Source organism: Varanus komodoensis, unplaced genomic scaffold (genome assembly GCF_004798865.1).
Source record: "Varanus komodoensis strain SLA01 unplaced genomic scaffold, ASM479886v1 scaffold9, whole genome shotgun sequence".
Taxonomy (NCBI): domain Eukaryota; kingdom Metazoa; phylum Chordata; class Lepidosauria; order Squamata; family Varanidae; genus Varanus; species Varanus komodoensis.
Genome location: NW_025336598.1, coordinates 24,387,705 through 24,414,359, shown reverse-complemented (window position 1 = coordinate 24,414,359; position 26,655 = coordinate 24,387,705). Strand labels below are relative to the sequence as shown.

At 43.5% G+C, this 26,655-nt stretch overlaps 1 protein-coding gene across 1 annotated transcript in view; it reads left to right on the top strand.

The window, feature by feature from the left end:
- Positions 1–26,655, top strand: part of KDR (kinase insert domain receptor) — a 46,230-nt gene that overhangs the window by 5,559 nt on the left and 14,016 nt on the right. The window contains exons 2-18 of the mRNA XM_044418171.1: positions 152–242; positions 2,241–2,437; positions 3,278–3,420; positions 4,261–4,429; positions 6,051–6,205; positions 6,970–7,141; positions 7,986–8,097; positions 9,082–9,245; positions 12,773–12,929; positions 16,115–16,238; positions 17,662–17,770; positions 18,971–19,315; positions 20,679–20,825; positions 21,698–21,829; positions 24,922–25,028; positions 25,472–25,607; positions 25,816–25,920. Of these exons, the coding sequence (XP_044274106.1) occupies positions 152–242; positions 2,241–2,437; positions 3,278–3,420; positions 4,261–4,429; positions 6,051–6,205; positions 6,970–7,141; positions 7,986–8,097; positions 9,082–9,245; positions 12,773–12,929; positions 16,115–16,238; positions 17,662–17,770; positions 18,971–19,315; positions 20,679–20,825; positions 21,698–21,829; positions 24,922–25,028; positions 25,472–25,607; positions 25,816–25,920 (2,565 nt within the window). The remainder of the gene's footprint in view (positions 1–151; positions 243–2,240; positions 2,438–3,277; positions 3,421–4,260; positions 4,430–6,050; positions 6,206–6,969; positions 7,142–7,985; positions 8,098–9,081; positions 9,246–12,772; positions 12,930–16,114; positions 16,239–17,661; positions 17,771–18,970; positions 19,316–20,678; positions 20,826–21,697; positions 21,830–24,921; positions 25,029–25,471; positions 25,608–25,815; positions 25,921–26,655) is intronic.

Sequence of the window (26,655 nt, the reverse complement as noted above, 5' to 3'; positions counted from 1 at the left end):
TAACCCTTTAGATGCACGAAGCTGGAGCACAGCCCAAATGCTTTCGTTTGCTTAAATATACTAGTGGCATGTCCATGACTTGATAGAATTGCATTTGTATTGATCATGTGCCCTTTGGCATATTTAATTTTTGATCTTTGATATGTTGCAGACTCACCGGTTTCACTGGATCCACCATCCCTTAGTATCCAAAAATCAATTATTACTGTAACTGCGAACGATACACTACAAATAAGTTGCAGGTAAAGATGGAGCATCAATAAGATTGTCATTTTGTATATAGTGTCCCCCCCACCCCCAACTTATTTTCTTTCCTTTACACTTTGTCTTCCTTGGCTTGGGTGCATAATAGACTGTTACATAAAACGAAGAATGTAAACAAAGAACTCTTGAAAATCCAAGGGTAATAAAGTGTTCCAACTGTGGCCTGGCTCAGGTATTCAAAGTGCTGCATCCCGAAGGAGAATGGGAAGAAAGATGTTGTATGGGCCCTGCAGGGATAAGTCAAATTTTTATTTTACTTATCCGTGTATTTATTTATTTAGAGTATTTGCATGCCACCTGCCATAAATGTTTACCTATACTCCAAAGACAGTATATGCACTGTGGTATAAACCCTGTGGCTTCCCTTGTATCTACCTTCCATGTTTTAAAAACTGAGGAGTGTGAAGAGAGAAGACAAAATTCCTCTCTGCCGCACTGCAGAACTGTTTACTGGGCCCATAGATGAACTTCTGTAGTCTAGACGGTAATGTGCCACAAGCAGAGAGTGGCGATGCTATCTGCGGAATGGGTAATTCAAGAGAGCCAGGCCACAAATTGCTTCTTACGGCCAGTGGTACACTCAACTGTGATCTGTTGGCTGCATTCTGTTGTGAACAGCCCAGAGCGCTTCAGCTATGGAGTGGTTATAGAAATGAAATAAATTAAATAATAATAATAATAATAATAATAATAATAATAATAATAATAATAGCTGAGAGGGGAAGGTTGAAGCCTCCAATGAATGGAAGCAAAGGGAGATGGACAATCCATTACCCTGTCCCTGCTTGTTTTGCCACTCTTTTCTGTTTCCTCCACCCTCTCCCGCTCAGAATGACTCACCCTTAAAACCACTTGCCAACTGGGAGACTAGGCAAGCTGCTGATGTTGGACAAATTTATGACTTCCACATTCACCCTGCATGGTGTGCTAGTTCAACATGAGCAGCCTCACTCCCCATGTGCATCTCCCCTGTGTTCTCTTTTCATTTGGAAACACTGCTTGTAGTCCCCACCGCTTATACCGGGAGGTTTGCTGTGTACAAGGGAAAGGGGCAGGCTCAGCATAGCCAGCATGGAGTAGGGGTTCTAATTGTGCTTTCCACTTGTTAATGAAATCTGTTGCAGCACACAATACACCTGAATACTTCTTGTAATTTCGAGTTGGGTACAGGCTTAGTCATACTTAAAATGTGTCTACTGAAATCAATGAGACTTAATTTAGTCATGACTAACTGAAATCCTATAGATTTCTGTGGGCCTACTCTAAACATGATTAACTGTAGGTCCGATCCAATACTTCCAATTTACAGTGGATGGCTGTTGTTTCAACTTAGGAATCGGATTCTCAAACTGTGGTTAAATAAGCTCAAGTAGCTTGATGTAATGTCCATATAGATAAATCGCCATGCTAACAGGCTAGTAAATTAGAATCAGACTGTATGAAGTGCAGTTGTTAACCATGATGTTTTCAAACTATGGTTTGGTGAGATGCTGAATTGACAAGCCATAGGTTCAGCCATTGTTCCTCCTCCAGAGACTGCAGCACCATAAAAACAGGAGAACTTAACAAATGTAAAATGAAAGCAGACACAGTTCTAAACCATGGCCTTCCACACTATGTTTGGAAGCCTTGTTGTAAGCTCTGAACTGTGTACTGGCATGGTTTTGCCTGGTATCTGAACAGAGTGTAACTACTGTTGAAAACAAGCCATTATAAAATTAAGGTTCAGGAATAAAGATCAATACATTTAGGGGTAACTCATAGGTGTATTTGCATCTCTAGATCAATAGCAGACTCTACTAAATATCATTGTGTTTCACATAACTTTAGCTGGTGTTGCTTTCAATGGTTCATGCAGACACACAAGTAACTGCTGAGTACAGTAGCATATCAAATGATGAGCCTTGCAAACCCTCCGTTAGCAGGGCAGGAATAGTGTCTCTTCTCTATCCTGATCTCTCTCAATTTCCCCCCAGTGGTGAAAGAGCTTTGGAATGGCTTTGGCCAAACAACCAGACAAGTTCTGAAAACCGTATAGCTGTGACTGACTGTACAGACAACGCCTACTGTAAGATGCTGACGCTTACAAAGGTCATAGGCAACGACACAGGGGCCTACAAGTGCTTTTACCAAGACAACAGTACAATGTCAAGTATTTATGTTTATGTGCAAGGTAGGTGTTGACTGGGGTAATATGCCTTCCCTATTTAACGGAGCAGGGAATCTAAGATGAAAGCTGCAATCCTATGTGCCCTTTTTGTTCTGTTGAAGAAAACAGGATTTGCTTCCGAGTAAACATCAGTGGCAGTTCTTCACGTATACCAGAATGATATAAATACTGGTGTAATAGAAAAGACAAAATTGTTATGAAAGAAAAGAAACAATGGTGCGGGTGTGAGAGACACTGTGAGGAAAAACAGCTCTGTGGCATGCTTTAAACAGAAATTGGGAACCTTTGGTTCTCTAGGTCATTTTTCCCCAGCCTTGTGTCTTCCAGACACATTTGGAGTGCAACACTAAGAATTCCTAGTCAATGGCCCTGCTAGATGGAAATTCAGGGAATTCCAGTCCAAATGCTGGAAAGACCACCAGGTTGGGGAAGGCTGCTCTAGATATTTTTATGCCTCAACTGCCACCATTCCTGACCACTGGCCACTCTGGCTGGGGCTGGTGGGAATCACAGTCCAGCGCCTTCTTGAGGTCTTCAATTTCCCCATGGCCCTCCATGCATTCCACTAACATTTTGTTTTGATGCACATTAGCCAACCAGCATTGGCACATACATTCCAATTGTTTCCTTCTCCTCCCTTCACCTCTCCTCTCCTCTTGCAACATCCCAGCCCACTCACCTCTTTGTTCACCAGCATGGTGGGCGCCATTCGTTTTCAACCTACCCTGAGTTCCAGTGATCAGAATCACCTGTGGAATCACTCATTTCCTTTCCATCTTAGCAATTCTTGTTTAGAAATAAGAGGCTCTTGCAAACTATTCATATTTATCTCTATTCCTCTAGACTTTACAGACCTTCCAGACTACAGGTCTCCGTTTGTGACATCTGTTAGTGATCAGATTGGTGTTATATATATTACGAGGAACAAAACAGTGGTGATACCATGCCTTGGGTCTACATCAAACCTAAATGTGTCACTCTACGCGGTAAGTCCTGTGACATGCAGCAGTGCTGCTTTTTGTAACTTATTTCAGCTCTTCCCAGCGGTTAGTTGACATGACTGATTTTTACATTTTGGCGAAGGAGGTACTGACAGTAAGGAACTGTGGGAGGGCACCTGTGGGAGAGGGAAATGAAGATGAGGTGGGGTGACCAGATTGTGACCGAAATAAAGCGATCCTTGATTCAGTAAGGAGGAGACTATCAGGTTTCCAAGGAGAGCCCTGATCAAAGAGAGACTGAACGCTAGATCTGGGTTTAAACACTATGCATGTAACATTTATTCTATGATATAAAGAATACAGAAGTATACGAATACAAGTTTAGAGTCATCAGCAACAATATCAAGAGGCCTCATTCACAGTCGTATTCATGCAACACTCATACTCACAGCCAATAGACCCTCTCCAGCGGTGATCAGTTGTGGCGAGGACTGGGGTGACCAGTTTCAGCGCTGTTCTGGCACACACGGGAGCTGGAAAGCCCAGGCATTTTATACCTTAAAGTTGATGCTATTAGCTTAGTCCAACTGGGTCGAACAGTGAACTCCTCTGAGCAGAGCTGACGCAGAATGTGCTGGTTTGCATCACATTCCATTCTCTCTCTGGATGGTACAGGGCAGGCTTTTCTTTTCTTGTTATGCTCGTTTCTCCAACCACTCCTGGCCTTTCATTTTTGCTGTGCAAAATACTCAGTCCCATCATGCTTTTGAATTCTCCATTTTCTTCTGGGTCTTAGGCCATCAGGGACCCATGCACACTGTAATCTCTTAGATTCTTTTAGAAGACATTGGATTTTAACTGATGGTTGCTCTGATTTTCATACAGAAGTATCCAGACAAAATATTTGTTCCTGATGGTAAATCCATTACATGGGATAGTCAAAAAGGTTTCACTATACCCACCATCTTGATCAGTGACGTGGGCATGGTCTTCTGCAAAGCTAAGATAGATGGTGAAAACTATCAATCTGTGATGTACATTGTGGTGGTTGTAGGTAAGTCGTCTATGACTAGCTGGGGAAATTGTGATTGTGTTAGGATTTTGTTAGTGTGGTAGGTGAAGGCACAGTGCAATGGCATGAAGCTACTTTGGTTGCAATGGCTTTTGGGAGTGTTTCACTTGTCTCCATTGGTATTGTAAATTATTTGAGAAACAATATGGCTGTCAAAAAGGGAAAGATGTAAAAAGAAACCCAACTGATAGTCAGAAGCAAACATGAAAACAAAAAGCTTCTACCTTTATAAAGGAAAATTCATGGTTTGCTTTTTCACCTGTCTTCCAGTCTATGTCATTTTACATTTAGCTACGTGCTGTATTATTTTGCCTTGTTCATAGTTCCATCAGTGTCATTTCCAAATGGTATTGTGTATTACCTTTACACTAACCCCATTCATGCCATATATTTTACCACAATATTTTACCCCTAACCTGATGCACTCCAGATGAGTCAGACTATAACTCCCATCATTCCCAGCCAGCATGATACATCTGGAGGGTGCTAGGTTGGGGAAGGCTAAACTATCATGACAAAAATCCAAGTAGAGGGCACTTTTTTTCATTCACTGTCTGAACTCATCTCTGTGGGCACCTTGATGGATTCAGCTTGCAAAGTCCATGGTTTAATTGATGCGATCATACCTACTCAGAAGTACATCCCCTTGCATCCACTGGGGCCTGTTCCCAGCTAAATGTGCACAGAATTGCAACCTTAAAGTCCACTTTGGCCAATGCAGCTTCATGCTGTTGCATTGCCTTCCATCTATTCTGCCAAGCAGTATCTTAACTGATGCAATGGCAGCATGAACTGTATCTTTTGGACAGATGTCGAAAGGATGTTGAACCCATTCCCTGCCTCTTTATCCTTCAGTTGTTTCCCTTATGGCTAGGCTTCAAAACAGGAAGTAAAACTGGCCAGAAGAAATGTAGGTGGATGCGAAAAGCTGAAGGGGCCAAAGCAGGCACCAAGAACTCCTGGAATATCATTTGCCACAAACAGCTGCAGATCGGTCAGCCATTGTGGCTGACTCAGGTTCTAACACACATGTTCGATGCTGTTACACTTAGTTAAAGCATAAGAGCAAAGCAATTCCAGCTGCAGGCACACTGAGAGCTGACTTTGAGTCTCAGTGGGGATTTCTGCTATCTTTCAATTTCTGGATCCCAAAGAAAAGGTTTTGTGATAGAATTAGGATATGCTAATTTCAACTTCAGGTGAATTATATGCATTGGAAGTCATTCCTCTTTCTCTATATGATTTGGGACTCTTGCGTCTCCCATTAATGTTCTGCAAAAGAATGGAATTTGTTACTGAGTATGAAATTCAGCATTTTAAAGAAGCTTGGTTTTAATTTTTCAAATAAATAAATCATGTTTCTAGCCCTTAGTAATTCAAAGACAGGCATGTAGGTATATTGGGAATGCCTGCTGACATCTTAAAAACCAGAGAATTAGCTGGGGGAAAAATAGGACAGCTGCTTACCCCTTCACATGATCCGTGCCAGTTTGGGATGTTGGGAGTTATTGTCCATCATGTTATAGAGGCCTTCAGGCAGGAGAATCTGCTTCATTCTAAGTGATTTTCATTCAAAGTACAACTGTGCTGTTCTTCTCCATAGGATATAAAATTCATGACCTTACTATGCATCCTCCTCATCAAGTGGAACTGGCAGTGGGAGAGAAGTTATCTATAAACTGTACTGCAAGGACTGAGCTGAATGTGGGGATAGTCTTTGAATGGGACTACCCAGCAAACAGAGCCCCTGCAAACAAGGTAGCTTCCTTTTGAAGATGAATCTGTTGAATCAAAGCCCCAAAGGGCCCTTTCTGTGTGAACCATTTTCTTTCAACTTCTAGGAATGCATTAAGAAGAACTAGAAAATTGGAGCTGGCATCCTAAAATTTAATCCTAATGAGTGATGTGTGACTTTTGCTCATCTCAGGGCCAATTAAGAGAGTCAGAAGCCACACACCAACCTAGTGTTGACTGATGCATATCTGCCTCCTCTAGAAGGGTACCAATAAAGATAGGACTTCCTCTTGTCCTGCAAATGGTGGCCAACTGCATATTTCATAAAAGTAAAGGAGGACAGGGCTCTTGTATTTTTAAAAGCTGTGCTGATGAGGATTCTCGAAAGGCGTATGTCATGTGAGCATTTCAAAACCCTGCAGCATTGCTGATGTCTCTGCCTCCCATGTTCCTGTTAAACAGGCTTGCAAATAAGCCTGCAAAAGTTACTAGTCCACAAGAACTCTTACTAGCCCTCTTGACCTGCATTCAAATCTAGACCATTGCATTGCATCACCAGGCTCTGACTTCTTTGACAAGAGCTTCTTTTGCCTGGTGCTCTGGGGCCAATGTTTGTTCGCTACAGGTGCGAAGGCATGAAGCTATTTGCATTTCTAAATCTAAAGGTACAGGTGCCCCATCCTCCACATCACCTGATCCACCAAGTCAACCTGCTCAATTTCTTGTATGTGGGTGAGGGGAAGCTGAAGGGATGGTGGTGAAATGAATCGCTCTCAACTCTGTTACAGAAAAGGCATGTTACCATAAGGGATGGAAAGACCCTGTTGGGTGATGAAGTGAAGAAGTTTGTAAGCACTCTCATCATAGAGCACGTGACCTTAAGCGATGCAGGCCATTACAGCTGCACAGCCTCCAGCAGCCGTATGATGAAGAAAAACAGCATTAACGTCATTGTTCGTGGTAAGGCCTTTCTTAGGAAAGGAGACCTGGGTAGAAACGAAGCACTGGTTGACATAAACCACTACGAAAAAATCAAATCTTCCTTCAAGCTGAAGCTCGAGGGATACCTCGATCTTTAAAAAAGTCAATTAAACACAACAGTGCATTTCCCCTGTGTGAGGATGTGGATTTGTTATTTAAAATATTGAGCAGCAGTTGCATTGCAGTGGCCAGAGTACCCTCTAGAGCATGGCCACAGCTGATGTATGTGCTGAAGCAGATCCACTGGCAACACAGCTATGTGGGTTGGAAAAAACTTGTTTATCCCCCCCCCCCCCGTCCTGTCTGCCATTGAATCTAGACATCCTTTCAGGACGTCCACTCCTGCAGCTGACTGAGATTAAAGGAGAAATAAATGGGAGGGTCATCAGCAGACCAGTAAAAGTCTGCTCCAAATCTTTGCACAACCTGTAGAATATCGAATGTTCCTTTCTAAAGCAGAGCCAGGTGTCTCCCTAGCTAGCATAACCATTTTTGAAAGATGGTGAGAGTTGTAGCCCAAAACATCTGGAGGGCCACACATTGCCTACCTATTTTAAAATTTAGACAGAGGCATATCTACAGAAGATCAGCCCTCATAGCATTCTTCAGGACAAATCCCAGAGTTCCTTCAGCTGCAGCAGGGAGAAGCAGGGAGCTGGGCATGGAAGCCTTGCTTCCAGCTGCAACAGCAGAATATGCTTCTCTTCTTAATAGACGCTGCCTCTTGCCTCTGTTTACAATCTCTGATCAAGAAGAAACCAACATTTCTGGAAAAGGAGACAACAACCCCATTGTCTAAAATCATTGTTTTCTTTCTCGACAGAAAAACCTTTTATCACTTTGGGTAGAATGCCAACTTTGGTGGAGACAAGACTGAGTGAACCAGCTAAAATTCCTGTGATTTTCAAAGGGTATCCAGCTCCAGAAGCAAAATGGTAGGAATCAGGGCAGCTTTGCTTTTTTTTAAATCTCCCTTACCCTCTGCCCTCCTCTCTATATAGACTTATACGAGCAGCTGAAGAATGTGGAAACTGCATCGTTTGGCTCAAAATTGTGAATATGTCTGTAATAGTAGTCATTGTACTGAACATGTTTTTTAGTGATTAACTGCATCCTTTTGGAACCCAAGACAAGCCTTTCTGAAGTGCTGTTCGATGGTTTAAAAATAGTCCCCTCCCCACACACACATTCTTTCTCCATCCAAGGAAAAGTGTAGTGAAGACAAAGCTCTCAGGTACACAAACCTGGCACATTGTTATTAGTAGGGATGCCAAGGTCATCCATCACCCCTTTGGACTCTCCTCTTCCCGTTGGGTTTAGCACAATAGCTGTGTTGTGGAGGAAGGAATGAACTAACTACAATATGGTGTTCCTTGTAATAAAAGTGTTTGGGGGAGTGGAGATGGCTTGGTTTTTAATGCACAATTAGGACCCTTTCGCTTTACAAAAAGCCTGCTCCTGGTGGAGATGGAAACTGCTGAAATTGGTTTGTTGATACAGATCAAAATTGCGCCTTCAGTTTAATTAATTAATTAATTAAAAGCTTTTCTATCCTGTCCCCTACAAACATCTCGGGATAGCTTTCAATTTTGGACCCCCCCCCCCCAAGAGGAGAATCCAGTCTCCCAGTTGTGGAGACCCTCATGATACACACCTGCACCTCACAATTTGCCATCGCACCACTGCATCCGAGACAGGTGCAAAATCCCCATTTACCTGTGATGCTAACTGGGTGAGCATCAGCAAGTTATTTGTTTCTCAGCATAGTCTAACTTTCATGGTTAAAAGGACTTTATCCCTTGTGCACTGCTCTGAGCTCCCCATGAGCATGACTGGATACAAATATGATTCAACAGCCATCCTTTATTCATGCTTTGCACTTCAGGATTACCAAAGGACCATTTTTTTTTTCTTTACAGGTATAAAAATGGAAAGCCCATAGTTGCAAATCGCACTATTAAACTTGGTTACTCCTTGACAATTACTGAAACAAGTGAAAGAGATGCTGGGAATTATACTGTTGAGCTGACCAACCCCATTAACAAGGAGCGGGAGAAGCACACATTTCGTCTAGCTGTGAACGGTAAATTCAACCTGCTTTCCTAAATTGTAGTTTCTATCTGCAGACAATTCTGAATTGAATTTCAGTCAATGGTAAAATGTTTGGGAGAGATGATATTTAATTATCCATCTGCATTAGGCATATCTTTCCCAAACTATGATACTCATGCAACAGGAGTGATGGTACAGATATGGCTGCCAAAAGTATGACCTAGATTTCTCTGAGACTCACAAGCCAGTTGCTAAGGGGTGCATGTTGTGGGACATAGTTTGGATACAGAAGAAGCTGGGACTTCTCCAAGTAGGCCTGCAAACCATCACACCAGTTTCAGCTGGGTATTACTGAGCTAGATGGATTGGTGGTCTGTATAAAGCAGCTTCCCCCTTCCAGTGATTCAGACTTCTCCCAAGATCTCCCAAGCTCTTTGTGTGTGTGTGTTAATTGACAACAGGAGGATCACTGTTGTACATCTTTGATCAAGTTAGGGCAACACAGGTAATTGGTGCCTGGATTCCATTTCCTAGGAAGATGGGTGGCAAAGTGTGTAATAATTACATACTTTCTCATACAATTTATGACTCAGTAAGCTGAACTCAGCCCTCTAACCAATGACTCAAGAAACATTCTGTTCTAATTTACATATTTATTTGTTAAATTTATATATTGCTCAACTGGCAGATCTCTTTGAGGAGGTTTACAATAATAACACCTCCAAAAAACAAAATAAGTACTGAAGCAACAAATACAACCATAAAAATATCAAAATATTAAATGTTTAAAGTATTAAAGGGTGAACAGTAAAGTTAATAAATAGAGCAACAGAGAAGGACTTAAATGGCTATTGGAAGAGAAAGGTCTACATGTATACAGTGAAGATGCCTGGCAGATGACTTCCGGGGTGAGGTTCTACACACGGAGGACGACTTTACAGAGAGGACTTTTTCCCTGGCAGCCTGCTGCCTCACCATTGTGAACAGTGACATCCAGAGAACAGGGTATATTCAATGTTCTACTGCACCCCTCTTTTTGTAATCTCAGGCAGGCAGCAAAAGAAATGGGTCTTTCAAGCTCCAGGTGGGACGCCATCTTTTGCACTTATTTTGCTTGGCTTCAAGCATCCTCCTCAGTTTATTTTCTTTGAGGAACTTGTGATTACCCAGTTGTTTTATGAAAAGATATTTTGAATCGACAGTATATATGTTTTGCCTTTGTGTCCTGTGTTCTTCCTGTCTTCAGTGCCTTCTCCTACTCCTTTATATCGTGAGTTCCTCCCTGTGTGCCTCACCCATCCTTCCTGCTCTCCTGCTGCTGTGCAGTTTAACTTCACCTGTCAAGTTCCCCCTCTGTTTGGAAAGCTCAGGAAACATGCTTGTCTGCAGAGACCAAAGGGACCAGTCTTAGAACCACAGTGATGCTCTGGGAATGGGGAGTGGTGTTGGCAGCTCCATGTTAAATGCAAGGCGTTGCTAGACCAGTGTTTGCATAATGGCTTGGGGTGCCAAAACAGAGCATGAGGTACTCAGAAGGACAGATAAGGCTGCTCTTCATTTCCAGAATGTGTCTGCGTCGTAAAGAGGCCACCTGTCTTTCCATCCATCAAATACAGTAACCACATGTCCCTGATCACACTGCTTTGCTTTTTTTGCCATAGGAAATAGTCTTCCCTCATTTTTAGGAAGCAAAGTACTCGTAAGATGTTCTACCTGGATATGCTGTGATGCTAAGGATGGGATCTGACCTCCGCTGCATCATACCAGACATGAGACCTGTTCTGCATTAGACTTTAAGAGTTTAAGGAGCAGGAACCATACTGAGCAGTTCTGCCCTGGATGCCACATAACCCCACCCACTGATGCCTGCATACAGCACGTGAATGTGCGCATAGATAATGTTTCTACATATACAGCATGGGGATTGAGGGCAGAGATTCATGACATGTGCAGCACTGGGGGTACAGCTTCTTGGCCCGGCTCAGCTCCCATCCTATGCATGTTTGGAAAGAAAAAAGTCCTACAACATCCAGTGTTCTCCAGTCAGCCATGGAATGCTGGGAATGCTAGGAGTTTTGGACATGCATAGGCTTGTGCCTTTAGTTGCTTCAGTTGTAAGTGTAATGCCAGAAGGGGACTTGTATCAGGCAGAATCCAACTTTGCTCCATAGAAAGGAATGACAGCTGTTTTCTTTGACTGGAGAAAGTAAAGACGTGCATGCTGGGACACTGAGGTTCTGCTGATTAAACCAGAGGTCCATCTAGTTCGGCCTCATTCTCACCAAGGTCAGCCAGGTGCCTCTTGTAAGCCCACTGGCAGGACATGATGGTAAGAGCCTTTTCCCATCATTGTCGCTGGGTGTTTCATATTATGAAGCATACTGCCTCTGAAAACCTAGATGTTGCATATTGGCTTTCAGGACCAGTAGCTGCAAATTTTCCATGAATTTGTCTAATCCCTGTTTAGAGATGCCTGAGCTAGTGGTGGCAGTGAATTTTGCAAGCTGATGATGTGCCACATGAAAAAGCTCTTTCTCTTGTCTGCCCTGCGTCTCCTGTCTTTGGATGAGCCCAAGTTCTGGTGTTATGAACATCACCACTGCAGTGGATGTAAATCGCTTCTCTGTCCTGACAGCCACGCTGATTGATGTGTTATTGTGTTCTTATCTGCTTAGCTCCATGGGAGGCTATGCATAGGTCACCAAGGTAGGGAGAGTGAGGGAGTAACTTGGGCCATGGCATAGACAAGTACGCAGGGTTCCATCGCAAGTGTCAGGAGTGAGCTTTCCAAATGCCCTGTATTTTGAAGGAGATCCATTCCTTCTTCCATAATTCCTCATTGACTAATTCTCACTCCTCTGCATCTTTCATGGAGCTTTACCTTATTTTGTAGCAAAATATGTGAGCCACCCCATAGAAAAGAATTGTGCTTTTGGTGAGGTCTCTGGTCCTGATGGCAACTTCAGTCATGCAGCTTCACAGTGCAGTCAGTGATTGGATGAATGAGCTGCATTGGATTTAGAATCTGACAGTAAGTTGTCTATTAGAAAATGTACATTAAGGATCTTTTGGATCCCTCCGGCTGTTTTTTTTAAGATGACACAACAAGGCCCAAGAAAGGCTCTGAATATGATCCATTTTATATTCCAGTTAAACAGTGTAATTTCCTCTCTTTCCAAATTTCAGAGGTGAGTGCCAATCTGTTTTGTAGACCTGCCAGCAGGCTTGGGAAATCCCATCATTTGCAGATAAAAATATCTTTAGGAAAGCCTCAAAGGCAGGGAAAATCCACCCTCCCCCAACAGCCCAGTGTGGATGAGCCTGCTGAATGTCCACACAATGTCAAGCCTTTACTCCCCAAAATCAGAAGAGAGGCAGAACTGGAATGGAGCATCATAGAGGGGGTGTGGCCGGCCACAAGGCTGAATGTGAGGATTCTGCCTTGAGGATTCCACAGCACAGCATTGTGGTATACCTCCCTTGCTTGTCCTTACGAAGCACTTTTTGCATATGGGAACGCAGTCACGTTACTCCTTTCTCCTTTATTTCCTCCTGCAGTTCCACCTCAAATCGAAGAGAATGCTCTTTTAGCTCCTGCGGATTCTTATAAATATGGCTCCACACAAATCCTAACATGTACAGTGTATGCAGTTCCAGCAGTGGCCAAGATTCAGTGGTACTGGCAGTTTGAGGAAGAGTGTACCTTCAGCCCACAGTAAGTCCATCTTGATTTTACTTAATATCTGGTGCTAATGCATTGCTCTGCCTATTGTTCTGACTCTCTCTTTAAAGGATGCAGCGGCTTCAGTATGCACCATTTTCCTGGTGATTTAAGCATTGATTTATTGGTTATGCTGGTACCCAAATTTGCTCCCCAGGTGCCCAAAGTGGCATATACAATCCTCCTCTTCCTCTTCTGATCCTCATAACAACCCTGTGGGGTAGGTTAGGCTGAGCAAGTGACTCAGTGGGTGTGACTCTGGGCTAGTCACCTGCTTCCCCAGTCTAGTACTTACTACTACACCACACTGGTTCCCACTGGTTAGGATCCAGCATCCCCCTACATAGCATAACAATCAAGATGAGCAGAAAGTGTCCTTTTTGTAATGCTTTTTGTACCCTGCCTTTTGGGGTAGGGAGAGCATGCAAACTTTTGTGAAAATGGCCCTCCATCCTCACTTGTTTCTGTTTGGATGCGTCTTCCCTCACTGTGCAGGGCCGTAGCTCAGCGGCAGAGCATCAGCTTTGCATGTGGAAGGCCCCAGGATCAATCCTCAGCATCTCCAGGTAGCGCAGGAGAAGCTCCTGCCTGCAGCACTGGCAAGGTGATGCCAGTCCGTGCTGACCATACTGGGCTATATGGACCTATAGTTTCATTCACTCTGAGACAGCCTCCTGTGTTCCTGTTTCTAGAATAGGGCCAGTGTGGTGTAGTGCTTAAGACCTTGGGACTGGAACTCAGGGGATTTGGGTTCGAGTCCCCGCTCAGCCATGGAGCTCACCGGGTGACTCCGGGCCAGTCACAGCTCTCAGGTCAATCTACCTCACAAGGTTAAGACTGAGAGGAGGAGCAGAATTATATAAGCTTCCCTTCGTTCCTGGAAAGGCAAAATGGCAGGATATAAATATAAAAGATAAATAAGTAGATTATAGCCAGCCCTGACTCAGATTAAAAGAAAAGAAAAAGTGAATTGCATTTTGCTGCACCTTGTCTTCTGGAATAGCCCTTTGGGGTGATGAAGATGGCCAATAAAGCTAACTCTGTGCAAGAGGAAGTGCAGAAACTGAATAAAGAGGCTTCTTTCCATTCCATCCTGGGGCAGACACAGCTTTCAGCAACTCCACTATGGCTTTGTGAACTTGATAGTTCTTGGGAATTGGCTGCAGCAACACATGTTGCTACATACAGGGACTGGCAGATGATTCCCTCCTCATCCCAGAATTTTTTTCCTACTCTTTGGAGCAAAATCCCCACTAACCTGGTTTGCACAACATGGTATGGCTTGTCAGACACCCAAGTTACAAGGGGTTAAACAACACTAGCCTACTCTATGGTATTTTCTGGCATGATGAGGTTCGTTAACCCTCACACCACTCACTTTGAGCTTAAATGTAAGCCTTTTTTTAAACCTACTTTATTATTTCTAATGTTCAGGAGGTAAGGGTTTTTTGGTTTTTAATTGATGGCTTAGTGCACTGCTGGATTGGTTGATTTAAGCCTACATCTATCCTGCCTTCCTTACCGAGATGCTCAAGGTGTTTGACCGCATACAATCCAAATTAACAATTTAAAATAACTTATATAGTTAGTGGAGGACTAAGGAAAAACACACTCAGACCCTGCCTATTGGCCAGGGAATGGAAGGGTGTGTACAAGGTAAAATGCCTTGAAGACAATACAGTCAAAAGATGGAATATTAATATCCCATATAAACAAACCTATCTTTTGGTCTATATTCACAGGCTTCTTGGGCTATTTAAGCTGCTTGGATCTCACTGAAATTATTGGGTTGGATCAGGCTTGATCATATTTAGTACAGATCGTTTTGACTCAATGGGACTTAAATTAGCCAGTAGTTTTAGTGGGACCATTCTAAGTAGGTCCTATTGATTTCAGTGGACTCACTTGGATCCAGCCCGGTGCAGGCTAGTTTGGCTTTGGGCAACTGCTAGTTCTTGGCTCTGAAAATGTTTGGTGCTGTTGTTTACACTTGTGACAGATTCTTGTGTGTTTTTGCTCTGAATTCCTCATGGGTGTTCTACTGCTGAAGGTGACACTGTGTCTTATCTCTGTGAAAGTGTATCTCACAGGAAGTGACTTGATTGATGTTAGGTGGTGATAGAGTCCGCTTCTGAACAAGGGCCACTCCATTTCCCTTATCTTAGTTTTGCACAAGGCCAGACTTCCTTTTAGGAATGATGGGGGGCAGGGGGCGGGAAGGAGCCAGCTTTCCTGTTGTTGTTTTTAAAATTACTTCCACTATCTTCTTCCTTTGGTACGCAATCATTTCCTACACAGGGCCCAGTATCCTAGAGAAATACTTTAGGGAATCCAGTGATTTCGGTGATGCACTTGGTCTTCCTTTCAAACCAAATTTATTAAAATGGTCGATTTTATGAATGCAGTTTTGTTCCCAAAATAGCTGTTTCCCCCCCATGAATATCCTGATTGGGTTGACCTAGCCGGAATAATGAAGGCATTTACCTCCAGGCCATGGGAACTTCTATTTTTGTGTAGTAGCAATGTCTTGTAAGCTAAGGTACAGTTTGCAGTTGTATTCATTACGCTACAAGGGGTGCCTGCAACTAAATGCTGCAGCGCATCGTCACCCACGAAACCGGGGTTCTGATCAGGGTTCCAGCCAGCCAGTTATGCCGCCCTCTGGGTTAAGCTTCAGAAGACTCAAACAGGCCAGTTTGAACACCTCTTTGCATTTTTCTGGTTTCTTTCCCAACTGGCACTCACTCTATGGTTTTCAGAGATCCCCAAACAGGCCCAGCCCTCAAGGGCCTGCTTTCTTTTCTATTCTTTTTTAAATGTTTGGTGCTTCTTGGTGCCCTGCTTAGCCTAAACCCTTTCCTGTTTTACCCTCTTGTTTCTTACAGCCAAGTCCTGTTTGGTACTCAACCACCCCAGTTTACTATTAGAAGCAACAATACTCATTTACTCAGCCCAGTTTTACATAGGGATTCCAGTGGCACTTAATCCAGTGCTTGGATTAGCCTCAACAATTCTACAGTATCAGATTTTCCATTTCCTCTATCCATAAAAATTTTCAGGCATGCTCTTACCCTGTGCTCTTTTTCTACATCGTGGACTTATAATTCAAACATTTGCCAATGCAAACAAACAAACGAACAAAAACTTTGAAGATGATTTTGGTCATTTTTCTTTCTCAGGCACGCTGGACTAGGGAACAATCCCTATGCTTGTAAAAAATGGAAAAACATAATGGACAGAAGAGGTGGAAATCAGATTGACCTCGTAAAATCTCAGTTTGTTACTATTGCTGGGAAAATGAAGGTGAACTTCACATCTTTTACTCCTACTTGAAATGCTGTTTGAAAGTATTGCAGTCGAATCGAATTGATTGGCTTGTTCTTGGAACACTAGAATCACGGACCTATTATCATCCTAAACATACTAATGCATTACCATGCCAGTAGATACATAGGCATAAGGCCCATGCAAATCCGTGAGATTCTCATGCAGGCATGCAGGGTTGTTTCTATGAAATGGAGATCCATATGGTCCAGCTATGGAAATTATTGGACCTGGAGGCCTGTTTTAAAGCCCACCTCTCTTATGGACACCTCAGGAGGCCTCTGATTTGCTCTCTGAGCCTCAAGGACTCGCCCTTGCATGGAACGATGGCGGTATGCTCCATAAAGATGTATTTAAGGCTCATAGAAGGAAGGGCAGTATCCACTGGGTGCTTATGCCCCCACTAATTCTTTGGTACCCTACAAATTCCTTTATGTAACAACTCCCCACTGCTTGTCCAAAAGAAGTTTAACACTTCTCCAGGGAAGCCCCAGCCTGAGTGGAAATGCTCATTTCTGGATTGGGATGATTAAGCTCTGCTGGGTGATTTTGCTCATTTCTGTTTGTCTCCAGAAGAGGTACATCTCTGTTCCACAAGCCATGGATGGCACTTTGAAGAGAACATGGGTGGGGTGGTACGAGTGCTGTGTTTGATACTGTCCTAAATATTATAAGTGTCACTGTTGCCATTCTGAACATTTGTTACAAATACATGCATTGGAATGCATAATTAAATATCTGCAAAAAGAGAGGGAGTCAGAGGGAGAAAGGGAAGGAGAATTCCATTAAAATTATGTACTGTTTTAAAAAAGGAAGGAGTGTTCATAAATGATAAACCATGATGATAGAAAGTTGGAGTTTGCTGCAGCTGCATCTACATAGCTGTTTGAGCATCCTCACTCACTGCCGTATGTACATTCACTCAGAGGCTGTTCTCCAGGTGTTCAATGGGATTTACTCCTAAGTAAGGGTGATTTGGGTTGCAGATTAATGATCGAAGCCTGAACAACTTAAACCATGTTGAACTCAGTGATCCTGATGTTTGTATAAGCAGGCTTTGGGTTGATTAGCATGTGACAGAAGGAAAGCTGGAGAAAGTGTTCTATTTTCAGTTTTCCTTAATATTAAGTTCCCTATTGGCAACAGTAAGGTCTCCATTGACAATTGTACCAAGATGGTTTAAGACGGGTAAACAGTTTCACTTTTGTTTGCCAGCATGGGTAGCCAGCAGGTCACGCAAACTTCAGATTCAAGCAGAATACCCAAAACAATGGTGTGTTGTGTTGCTGTGGAATCTGATGATAGTAACACGGCAGCATATTCAGCTGACTTATGGTGGAAGATGCAGTTAAGCCCTTCAGCATCAGTGTGGCATGAAATTGCTTGACCTATTCTCTTGTAGACCGTAAGCAGCCTCGTAATTCAAGCAGCAAATGTGTCCGCTTTGTACAGATGTGTCGCTAGTAATAAAGCTGGAGAAAGCGAGAGGGTCATCTCCTTTCACATTACAAGTAAGTAATGCACGAGTCTTTGACATTAAACTATCTGTCTATTTGATTAAATGGGTCTGGCTCCTGAATCTTTTATATTGTCAAGATGTAAAAAAGACTTCCTGAATATATCCAAGATGATATATACATACAGGTACTGCCAGTCCAAAGTCCAGAGCAGACTTTTTAAAAGCTCATAGTGTACACACACACACACACACACACACACACACACACACACACACTGACCTAGTGTATAATGGGTTTAAATGAAGACTTGTTATTTACTTTTAAGGGGGGGCTCTTTGTTTTAAGCTGCAAATTGAAACTTCAAAAACTTTTGTGAAAGGTGAAATGGCAGTGAAAGTACTACTTAGATGCAGTTAACAAAAATGATGGGAATTATGAGTGGGAATTTTCTGGATTCTCTATAGTGGTCAAAATTTGGCTAGTCTTAAGTATGCTTAACCTAAACAAGCCAACTTCAACCATAGGTCAGGAAGCTGGCTTGTTCCAACCATTCAGGGCTCAGATGCAATGCTAAACTCTGATTAATTGAAACTGGAAGAGAAGGCTCTTGAACCTGAGGTTGCACTGGCAGGGAAGTGACTTGGGAGCACACAAGTCAGAGGATTGTGCATGCAGTAATCTCTGTCCATCGTTATGTGCAGAACAGGCCTGTGTGTTTGTGGGAGGAGAGATCTGGGGATAGGCAACCTTCTTCTCCCGAGCATGGGACCTTAATGCAGTAATCAAAACATGTGTGGTCACTTGTTTTTACCTGTAGCCAGGCACATAGACATGATGGACCAAAGACCTAGGGCTTTCATTAATTAATAGGACTCATTAATGAATTATTAGAAGGATGTTCAGATTTCCTCCCAGTTTGGTCAGATTGAATGAGCTTTTCCCACATAGTGTTTTCAGATATGTTGGACTACAGCACCCAACATCTCCCTAGGGCTTGTAGTCCAAAATACATGGAGAGCACCAGGATGAGGAAGGCTACATCAAACAGTGCTTTCTTTCTGAATAGCTGTAAATAGGTCTGTGTGAATTATTTTAGAATCCACACATTCAAATTTGATTCTGGACTCCTTGGTACTCTGTGTGCCAGCATGCATACAAATAGATCTTACGGCATGCAGTATGAAGCTGCCTGTCTCTGGCCACAATGGATGATGGGCCGTCCCATCTAATAACTTCATTTTTTGTTTGCAGGAGGCCTTGAAATTAATCTTCAGCCCAAAAGCCAGCCTACTGAGAAGCACAATGTGTCCTTGCAGTGCACAGCAGACAAGCTCACTTTTGAAAACCTGACCTGGTTTAAGTTAAGCCCTCGTGCTTCCCTGACGCGCCTTGGCAGGTTGCCCATGCCTGTTTGCAAGAACCTGGATGCTCTTCAAAAACTGAATGCCACGGTGGCCAGCACCAGTGGGGACAAGGTTGCTATGGCACTCCTTCTCTTTAGCATTTCTCTCCAAGATAGTGGGGATTATGTGTGCATAGCTCAGGACAAAAAGACCAAAACACGACACTGCCTTGTTAAACACCTCACTATTCAAGGTAAGCACATGCCGTCTGAAAACAAGAGGAACTGTCTGCTTTTTTTTTTTTTTTTCCTTTTTAGGAATAGAGGCACTCACCTGTTTCCGAGCATGGCTTCACTTACAGATCCACTGCCATGCTACTTCTTAAAATCTGCACAAAAACAGATACACATTTTCTCTCAAAGATAAATGTGTTTTATATTTTTTAAGATGCCATAACATTCAGGAAGTGTAAAACTGGTGGATAAATTTGGAGCTATTCATTATTTTAGGATCAGATTAGGTCATATATTAGCATTTGCAAAGATCAAATTCTTCAAGTGTCCATAAGTTTAACAGCAGTGTGCAATGCATTGTCTCTGGGCTGCTTATGGCATTCAGAAGAGTGTCGTGGAAAGTTTCTAGTCCAGTCAGTTCATAAATAGCAAGTGGACCATAAAGGCACCACAGTCTTGTGATAGCCAGTAACTTAGCAAACTTTTACAATGGGTTGGATATCTTTGTGGAGATCAATGGCAGCTAAAAGGGGACCTCTGTGTTTGGAAGCTAAATACCAGTAACAGAAAATGATCACTGGAGTGCTAGCCTTGTTTAACCCCTGGCTTTTACTGAGCTGCACAGTTCTTACATTCTTAAAATTCTCACACATTTCCTTTCTAATATTACTATTTGTATTCTCAACCCCAAGCTTCTTCCTGAAATGCTCTGTAATTCAAGAGTGCCAACCATACTGAGTTCCTACAACTTAAATTAAAACTTACATTTTAACAGTATCAAGGCTCCTCTTCCCCAAAGCTAAATAAACCTGAAGATCAGGCAAAAATACTGCTGGTGCATCTGTGTTTCCATGGTCATTCCTGATGTTAGCAAAGGAGCTCCTCAAAGTCCCCCCGCCCACATCTCTCTAAAAAGCAATTTAGCAACATAGCAGTAATCATCTCATACAAAAATGCAAAACAAAGTGTCTTGTACAAGCACAATTATATATTTATGGTCATTCTTGAAATATGTCATGAATGGTTTTCTAGAACTGATTCCTGGATTATGCTGTCTGTCTATAAATGCAATACTATATTTCAAGTGCTCTGGTAGACACACTTCTTTACAGAAAGGTTAACTTTCTATAAGAAAAATGGTCCTTAAGTGAGCACAAATCCTAAATATAACCAATGTCTTTGACATGTTGTATAAATCATGTCAGTGTTTTTAGCATCTATAATGTGAGTTTAGGAAAGAGCACTGTTTTAAATGGGGGCAGGCATCTCATAGCTTAGCTGTCAGGAATTGTGTTTCAGAAGCTTGACCACTTTGTAGGAACTGAGGATTTGTGATTCCAAAAGGGCATTTAAACATTACAAATTGTTCTCTCATGCAAATAGAACCAGTGGCACCTACCATTACAGAGAATCTGGAGAATAAGACAACAAATATTGGTGAAACGATTGAGGTCTCTTGCATAGCAAATGGTATTCCGTCTCCACTCATCACATGGTTTAAAAACAATGAATCCCTTGTTGAAGATTCAGGTGAGAGTGCATGTTCTGTCCTGCAATGCTGTGTGTAGATTCGCTTATGTAAAATACCCCATTGATTTGGGTTACTTAGGGTGCTTCCAGATGATGCTTCCAGCCTGCCTCATTCACAGAATTGTATGTGAGGGACTTCAGAGTTAGAGTGTTGGATGGGACCTGGGAGGCCTAGGGACTGTACCTCACTCAGCCATGAAACGCACTGGGTGACACAGGACCAGGCTCAGACTAACCTACTTCACTGGCTTGTGGTGAGATAAAATGGAGAGAAGGAGGGTCATGAGTCCTGCCCTTGGTTTCTTGGAGGAAGAGTGGGATATAAGCAACAGAAACCCAAATAAACATGGGGATATTGAAACTCTTTCAGCCCAAAAGCCAAATTCCATTTTGGAGAACCCCTTGGGGACCACAGAAGGCCAAAGGGCCAAAGGTCAAGGGAGAAGGCCCCAAATCTTTAATGATATTGGCATGTTTTGGTTTGAAGCTCTTATTGCCAGTAACTAAGCCTTTGGGGAAGCATTTCAATCTTTTAGAATGGAAGAAGCTGCAAAATCCTGGAGGTCCCCACACTATTGGAGGAAAGGAGTGGTAGCCCAGGGAACAGGGGTAGTAGCCCCATTGGCTGCACTAGGATTGCAGGGAGCAGGGTGGGTGGATTTAACCGCCCCAGATAGCAATCCTCATCAAAATCACTGCTGGAACATTGTTTCTCCCAAGTGGTTGGAAATAAGAAAATCCAAAGTAGTCTCGCAATATCTTGTCTTGACCATAAAAGCTGAGTCAAATTAACACCAGTGAAAAGAAGAGGAGAGGAGAGGAGAGGAGAGGAGAGGAAAATAATGTGTCTCTCTCTGTGTGTCCTGCTCAAGGTATTGTTCTGAAAGATGAGAACAGAACACTCACCATACGGAGAGTGAGGAAGGAAGATGAGGGCCTCTACACTTGTCGTGCCTGTAACGTCCTGGGTTGTACGAAAGCAGCAACCTTTTTCGAAGTGGAAGGTATGCATCAGCATGTATCTCTGTTTTGGGCTTGCAAGTGTGGCTTTCTGCTTCACGGATGCTCTATCTCATTTGCATTCCAAGATCCCCTGGAGAAAAAGCATGAGTTTACTGGGAGTTGGTGATGTGTTAAGCTGAGTCAGAGCTGAGGGAAAACTAGGGAGAGAATAAAAGGAAGAGGATCACCCGAGAACCTAGATACGCAGCAGAGCTTTAAGTCCGTCTGTCAAAGTGCAGAAACGCTCTTTTGAACTCAGTAAAGATGGCACTGGAAGGCAGCACTTAACCTTGCAGCATGCCAGCCTTCCAATTTAAAAAAGGTTTCTTAAGAAATAAGATAGAAATCAGGAGGGTCATCCCTGTGGGCACCAAGGGACAACACGTTTCAGGGGCTACACGTTGGAAACTCTAGGCTGGAGGTGGCTTATGCTAGCATAAATTCATTTAGGTTAGCATGACTGTCAAATAGGATGGAAAGTTTGCTAACATCTGGGGCCGAGCAGGGAGATGGAAGCTGTGTGGAAGTTAGGAAGTTAGGCCAAATTCCAGAAAATGGAATGGCTGGGAGCAGGTTCTGTGCACAGAACCCTCATTGCAGCTGGATCAACCTTTGGCTTTATTTAAGTGATCAGATCATTGACTGGGTAGACGACTGTGCATGTCCCCAAAATAACATTGAGAGAGAGAGAGAGAGAGAGAGAGAGAGAGAGAGAGAGAGAGAGAGAGAGAGAGAGATGTTCCATATACATTTTTTAAATAATATCTGTCAGAACAGTCAGAAGCCTTGCCCCAGTGTGATAACCTACGGAGGTTTTTTGTTTGCCAAGCAAGCCAGAGCTGTGTCCTGCTCGGCTGCAGGAGGCTGAAGGGACCTGCCGTGTGACGTACTTTGGTTGGGCTGGATATGCCGCCTGTATATAGATACGTTCGGTTATCTGGGTCTTGCTGGAGTATCGCCTAGCATGCCTTCTTCTTTTTTTTTTTTTTAGAATATGATTGTGATACATTGTTTCAAATGAGGGGATTTATGGCCCATTTTGATGATAGTAAAACAATGAATCATTGTGAAAAGAAACTGCATGACGCAAGAGCTTGAAGCAGAGGGGCACACGGTGAACTTGGTGGCAGGAATGAGTGCTGACTTGCAGAAAGTTTTAGTGGTGAGAAACTCCATCTGCATTTGCCAAGGTAGAATTTTTACCCGATAGGAACCTGCAGAGATCACTAGTCCCTGTAGTTGTCGATACCGGAGTAATCAACTCTGTGCCCTCTAGGGTGTTTTAGATTACAGTTCCCATCATCCCTAGCCATTACCCATGCTGCCTGGAGCTGATGGGAGATGGCCTGGGACCTTCTGAGTGCTAGTTTTGTTCTCTGCTGCTAACTTACAGCCCTCTGTAGCAGGGGCAGGTGATGTGTATGCCAGAACATCTGGAGGCTTCATCTCCCATGACCCCTTACCATTGGAAATGCTGGCTAGGGCTGAGAGGAGATGTAGCCCCCAGTGACCCATGTGCCCACTCCTGCCCTGTAGTAACATCCGATTTAGGTGCTTTGGTGCTGTAAGGAAAGAATAAAACAGAGGTATACCCTGTATCAGGTGCTGAAGCTCTTGAGTCTATCAGCCCATTTAAACACTCTTATAGAATAACAGAAAAGTTGGAAAGGGCCAGAGGGCATCAGGTCCAACCCCCTGCTCAGTGCCAGACTCCAAGTTATACCATCCCTCTCAGATGGCTGTCCAGTTGCATCTGGAATGCCTCTCGTGTGGGAGAGCTCACAACCGCCCTAGGTCATTGGTTCCATTGTCATACTGCTCTAAGAATCAGGAAGTTTCTCCTGATTTCTAGCCAGAATCTGGCTTCCTGCAACCTGATCCCATTATTCCACGTCCTACATTCTGAGATGATTGAGAAGAGATCTCGTTCTTCCTCTTTGTCACAGCCTTTCAAGTACTTGTAGAAAGACTGGTGCAGTGCCCTGGTATACCACGCATAGGAGCTCTGCGTCTGTGCTTTGCTGGTTAGAACCAGCCATTCCCTTCTGTGGCCTCATTCACTCTCTTCCCAACATCTGGCAGTCGTTTCCCTTCGGGATGGCTCATCCTCCACCTAGTCTCATCCCCAGCCCAGTGGCACAACTTTCCTTGGCCACCTGTTTCATTTGAGGCTAGGACCTCTTGCTGGTTACCTAGCATCTAAAAGCTTCTTTGTGTAACCTGGATCGTTCCTTTGTATCCCCTCAGAGAGGTGGACACAAATTGGTGCAAACCTGAATGGAGAGGAAGGGCATAATCTAGCCAAACAAAAGCACCTTAAGTCCTACTGTGAAAGATTTTACCATGCAGTACTACCTAAACTGGAGCTTGTTCCTTGGATGAACCTCACCTAGAAATAGCATAGATCAAAAGATGCACAGCTCATCTGTTGCATGCAGTAGATCCGGGGCTCTATTCCTGGCATCCACAAGGAGCTGAGAAAGACCACTGCCCAGAAAACCTGAACTGCTCCTGCCCTCACTCAGTTGTCTAACCCTCACTTTAAGGGAGCTTCCTGTCTTCCAGAAAGATCAGTTCCAGACCGGCATGTATACCTTGATGCATTTCATAAAGAAAGCCAGTGTGGCATCGAGGCTACAGTGCTGCACTGGGACTTGAGAGATCTAGGTTATGGTCCCCACTTGACCATGAAGGTCCCTGGGTGACTCTGGGCCAGTCACTGGCAGGGTTGTTGTGATGAAAGAGAGGAGGAGGATTGTGTCACCCGCTTTAGGTTCCTCGCAGGACGAAAGGCAGGATACACTGGAATGCACAAATACGTACATTTTAAGAGAAGATGCAGCTGAGAAGGAATTGACCAGTGTTATGGGTAACTTTTGCGTCATTCACCTCCGTTGTGCTGCGGGGGGAATTTATGCAGTCTGCTGAAGGATGCACTCTTTCCTTGACACTTTTTTTGTCTTAGTTGACTTCCCACATGTTGGGCTTCTCAGATTTTTCTTGAACAAGGAACCCTTTTTAGTTCTTCAGCCAATGACCTAGCCCAATAGGCTCTTGGCTTCTGTCAATGAACTGTGCAATTGTTTCTTCCCAGGCACGGATGAGAAAACGAACCTCGAGCTCATTATTCTGGTTGGAACGGCAGTAATTGCCATGTTCTTCTGGCTGCTCCTCATCATCATTCTCCGGACGGTTAAACGGGTAACGAAATCAACTCTCCCATCAGCATCTGTCTTGCATAGCAAATGAAAAGTGACGGGCCTCCTTTTGTGTTGTTTCTTGCATTGTCTTTAAATCAACAGCCACATATTTCCCCTCTTGGTACCATCACATTCTTGCTGGGAACTGAGGGTGCATAAAGTTTTGCTTTTTAATTGACCAGGCATTTAGTGAAGAGATGGTTTTGGGGAGGCCGGGGGGGGAATGTGCTTTTTCAGATATTAATCAGGCAAGTCATTAACAATAATTTGTGGGCACATAGCTTGCAGTGGAGTGCAGGGAAACTGCACATTTGCATTTTTGTGGACTAATGATGATGATGAAGATAATGTTCCAGTGAAGCCAGTAATTGTGACCAACTGAAAATTGTCCAACTGGCAAGGATAACTTTTTTAATGCATCCTGATGCTTCTTTTTTTTTGCAGGCCAGTGGAGGGGAACTAAAGACTGGCTACCTCTCTATCATCATGGATCCTGATGAAGTCCCTATGGATGAGCAATGTGAGCGTCTCCCTTATGATGCCAGCAAGTGGGAGTTTCCTAGGGACAGGCTAAAGCTAGGTATGCATTCTTCTTTGGAATAGCGGAAGGAATGTCTCTTGTCCTTGAAACTGGAGGATGCTTTGTAGGCTTTGATTTCAACCAAACCTCAGCAGAGGAACCTCAGGTACAAGGCATGGTGTGAAAAATCCTTAGCCTGAGGAGTACCTTTCCATGGCTACAGAGTCATCACAGAGCACTGACGGCTCTTTGTTTTCTTGTTATCCAGGTAAGCCGCTTGGTCGGGGAGCATTTGGCCAAGTCATTGAAGCTGATGCATTTGGCATTGACAAAGCTACTGGCTGCAGAACCGTTGCTGTCAAAATGCTCAAAGGTGAGAATCAAGAACTTCCTATGAATTAAGTGCTGGGCAGTCAGTACCTTGTAATGGCAGCAACCTTATGTGTGTGCCCCATGTGACACTTTGTTAGTACACATGGGTGGGAAAGGAGGATGAGCAGACATAACTTTGCGTCCCTTTGTTGCCATTCTTGTTGTACTCTTGCCGTAGCAGGACATTTTTGCCGTGCCACAGGCCACCCTGGCTCTCCTGTGGTATTGGGCAGGTGTGAGGAAGGCATCTGGAGCAACTGCAAAGTGCCAGAGGATAAAACTAGGTTGGTCTGAGAAGGCTTCAAAATGGCCATACTGGATGCTGTTTCGCTTTGTTTTTAGCCATTATTTTACCTTTGGGGGGCAGCAGGAGGAGGTAGGAGTTGAAGCACTGACAGCTGTAAGATATATGTTTCAATACGACATGAGCTGTAAGATCTTCAGTCCACTGAGTAATAGTTGCTGGGTGTTTAGCCTTCCACGCTTAATGTTTCTTTACATCTGCTATCACCCTTAGTCTACACTTCAGCTGCCCATCTGTTAATCCCCACAGCACAGGAACAAAACCATATGAGCATCCAGAGTTACCAATGATTTCCAAGAACAAAATTGATGCAAGGTGTACCTTCTAGCTGAAAAGAAGCCACCACAAGCCATGTCCTCTTCATATGACTCAGCAAGGAATGGGTCACATTACATCTCCTGCATCCAGCAGAGCTACCTAGCTTCTTCTTTT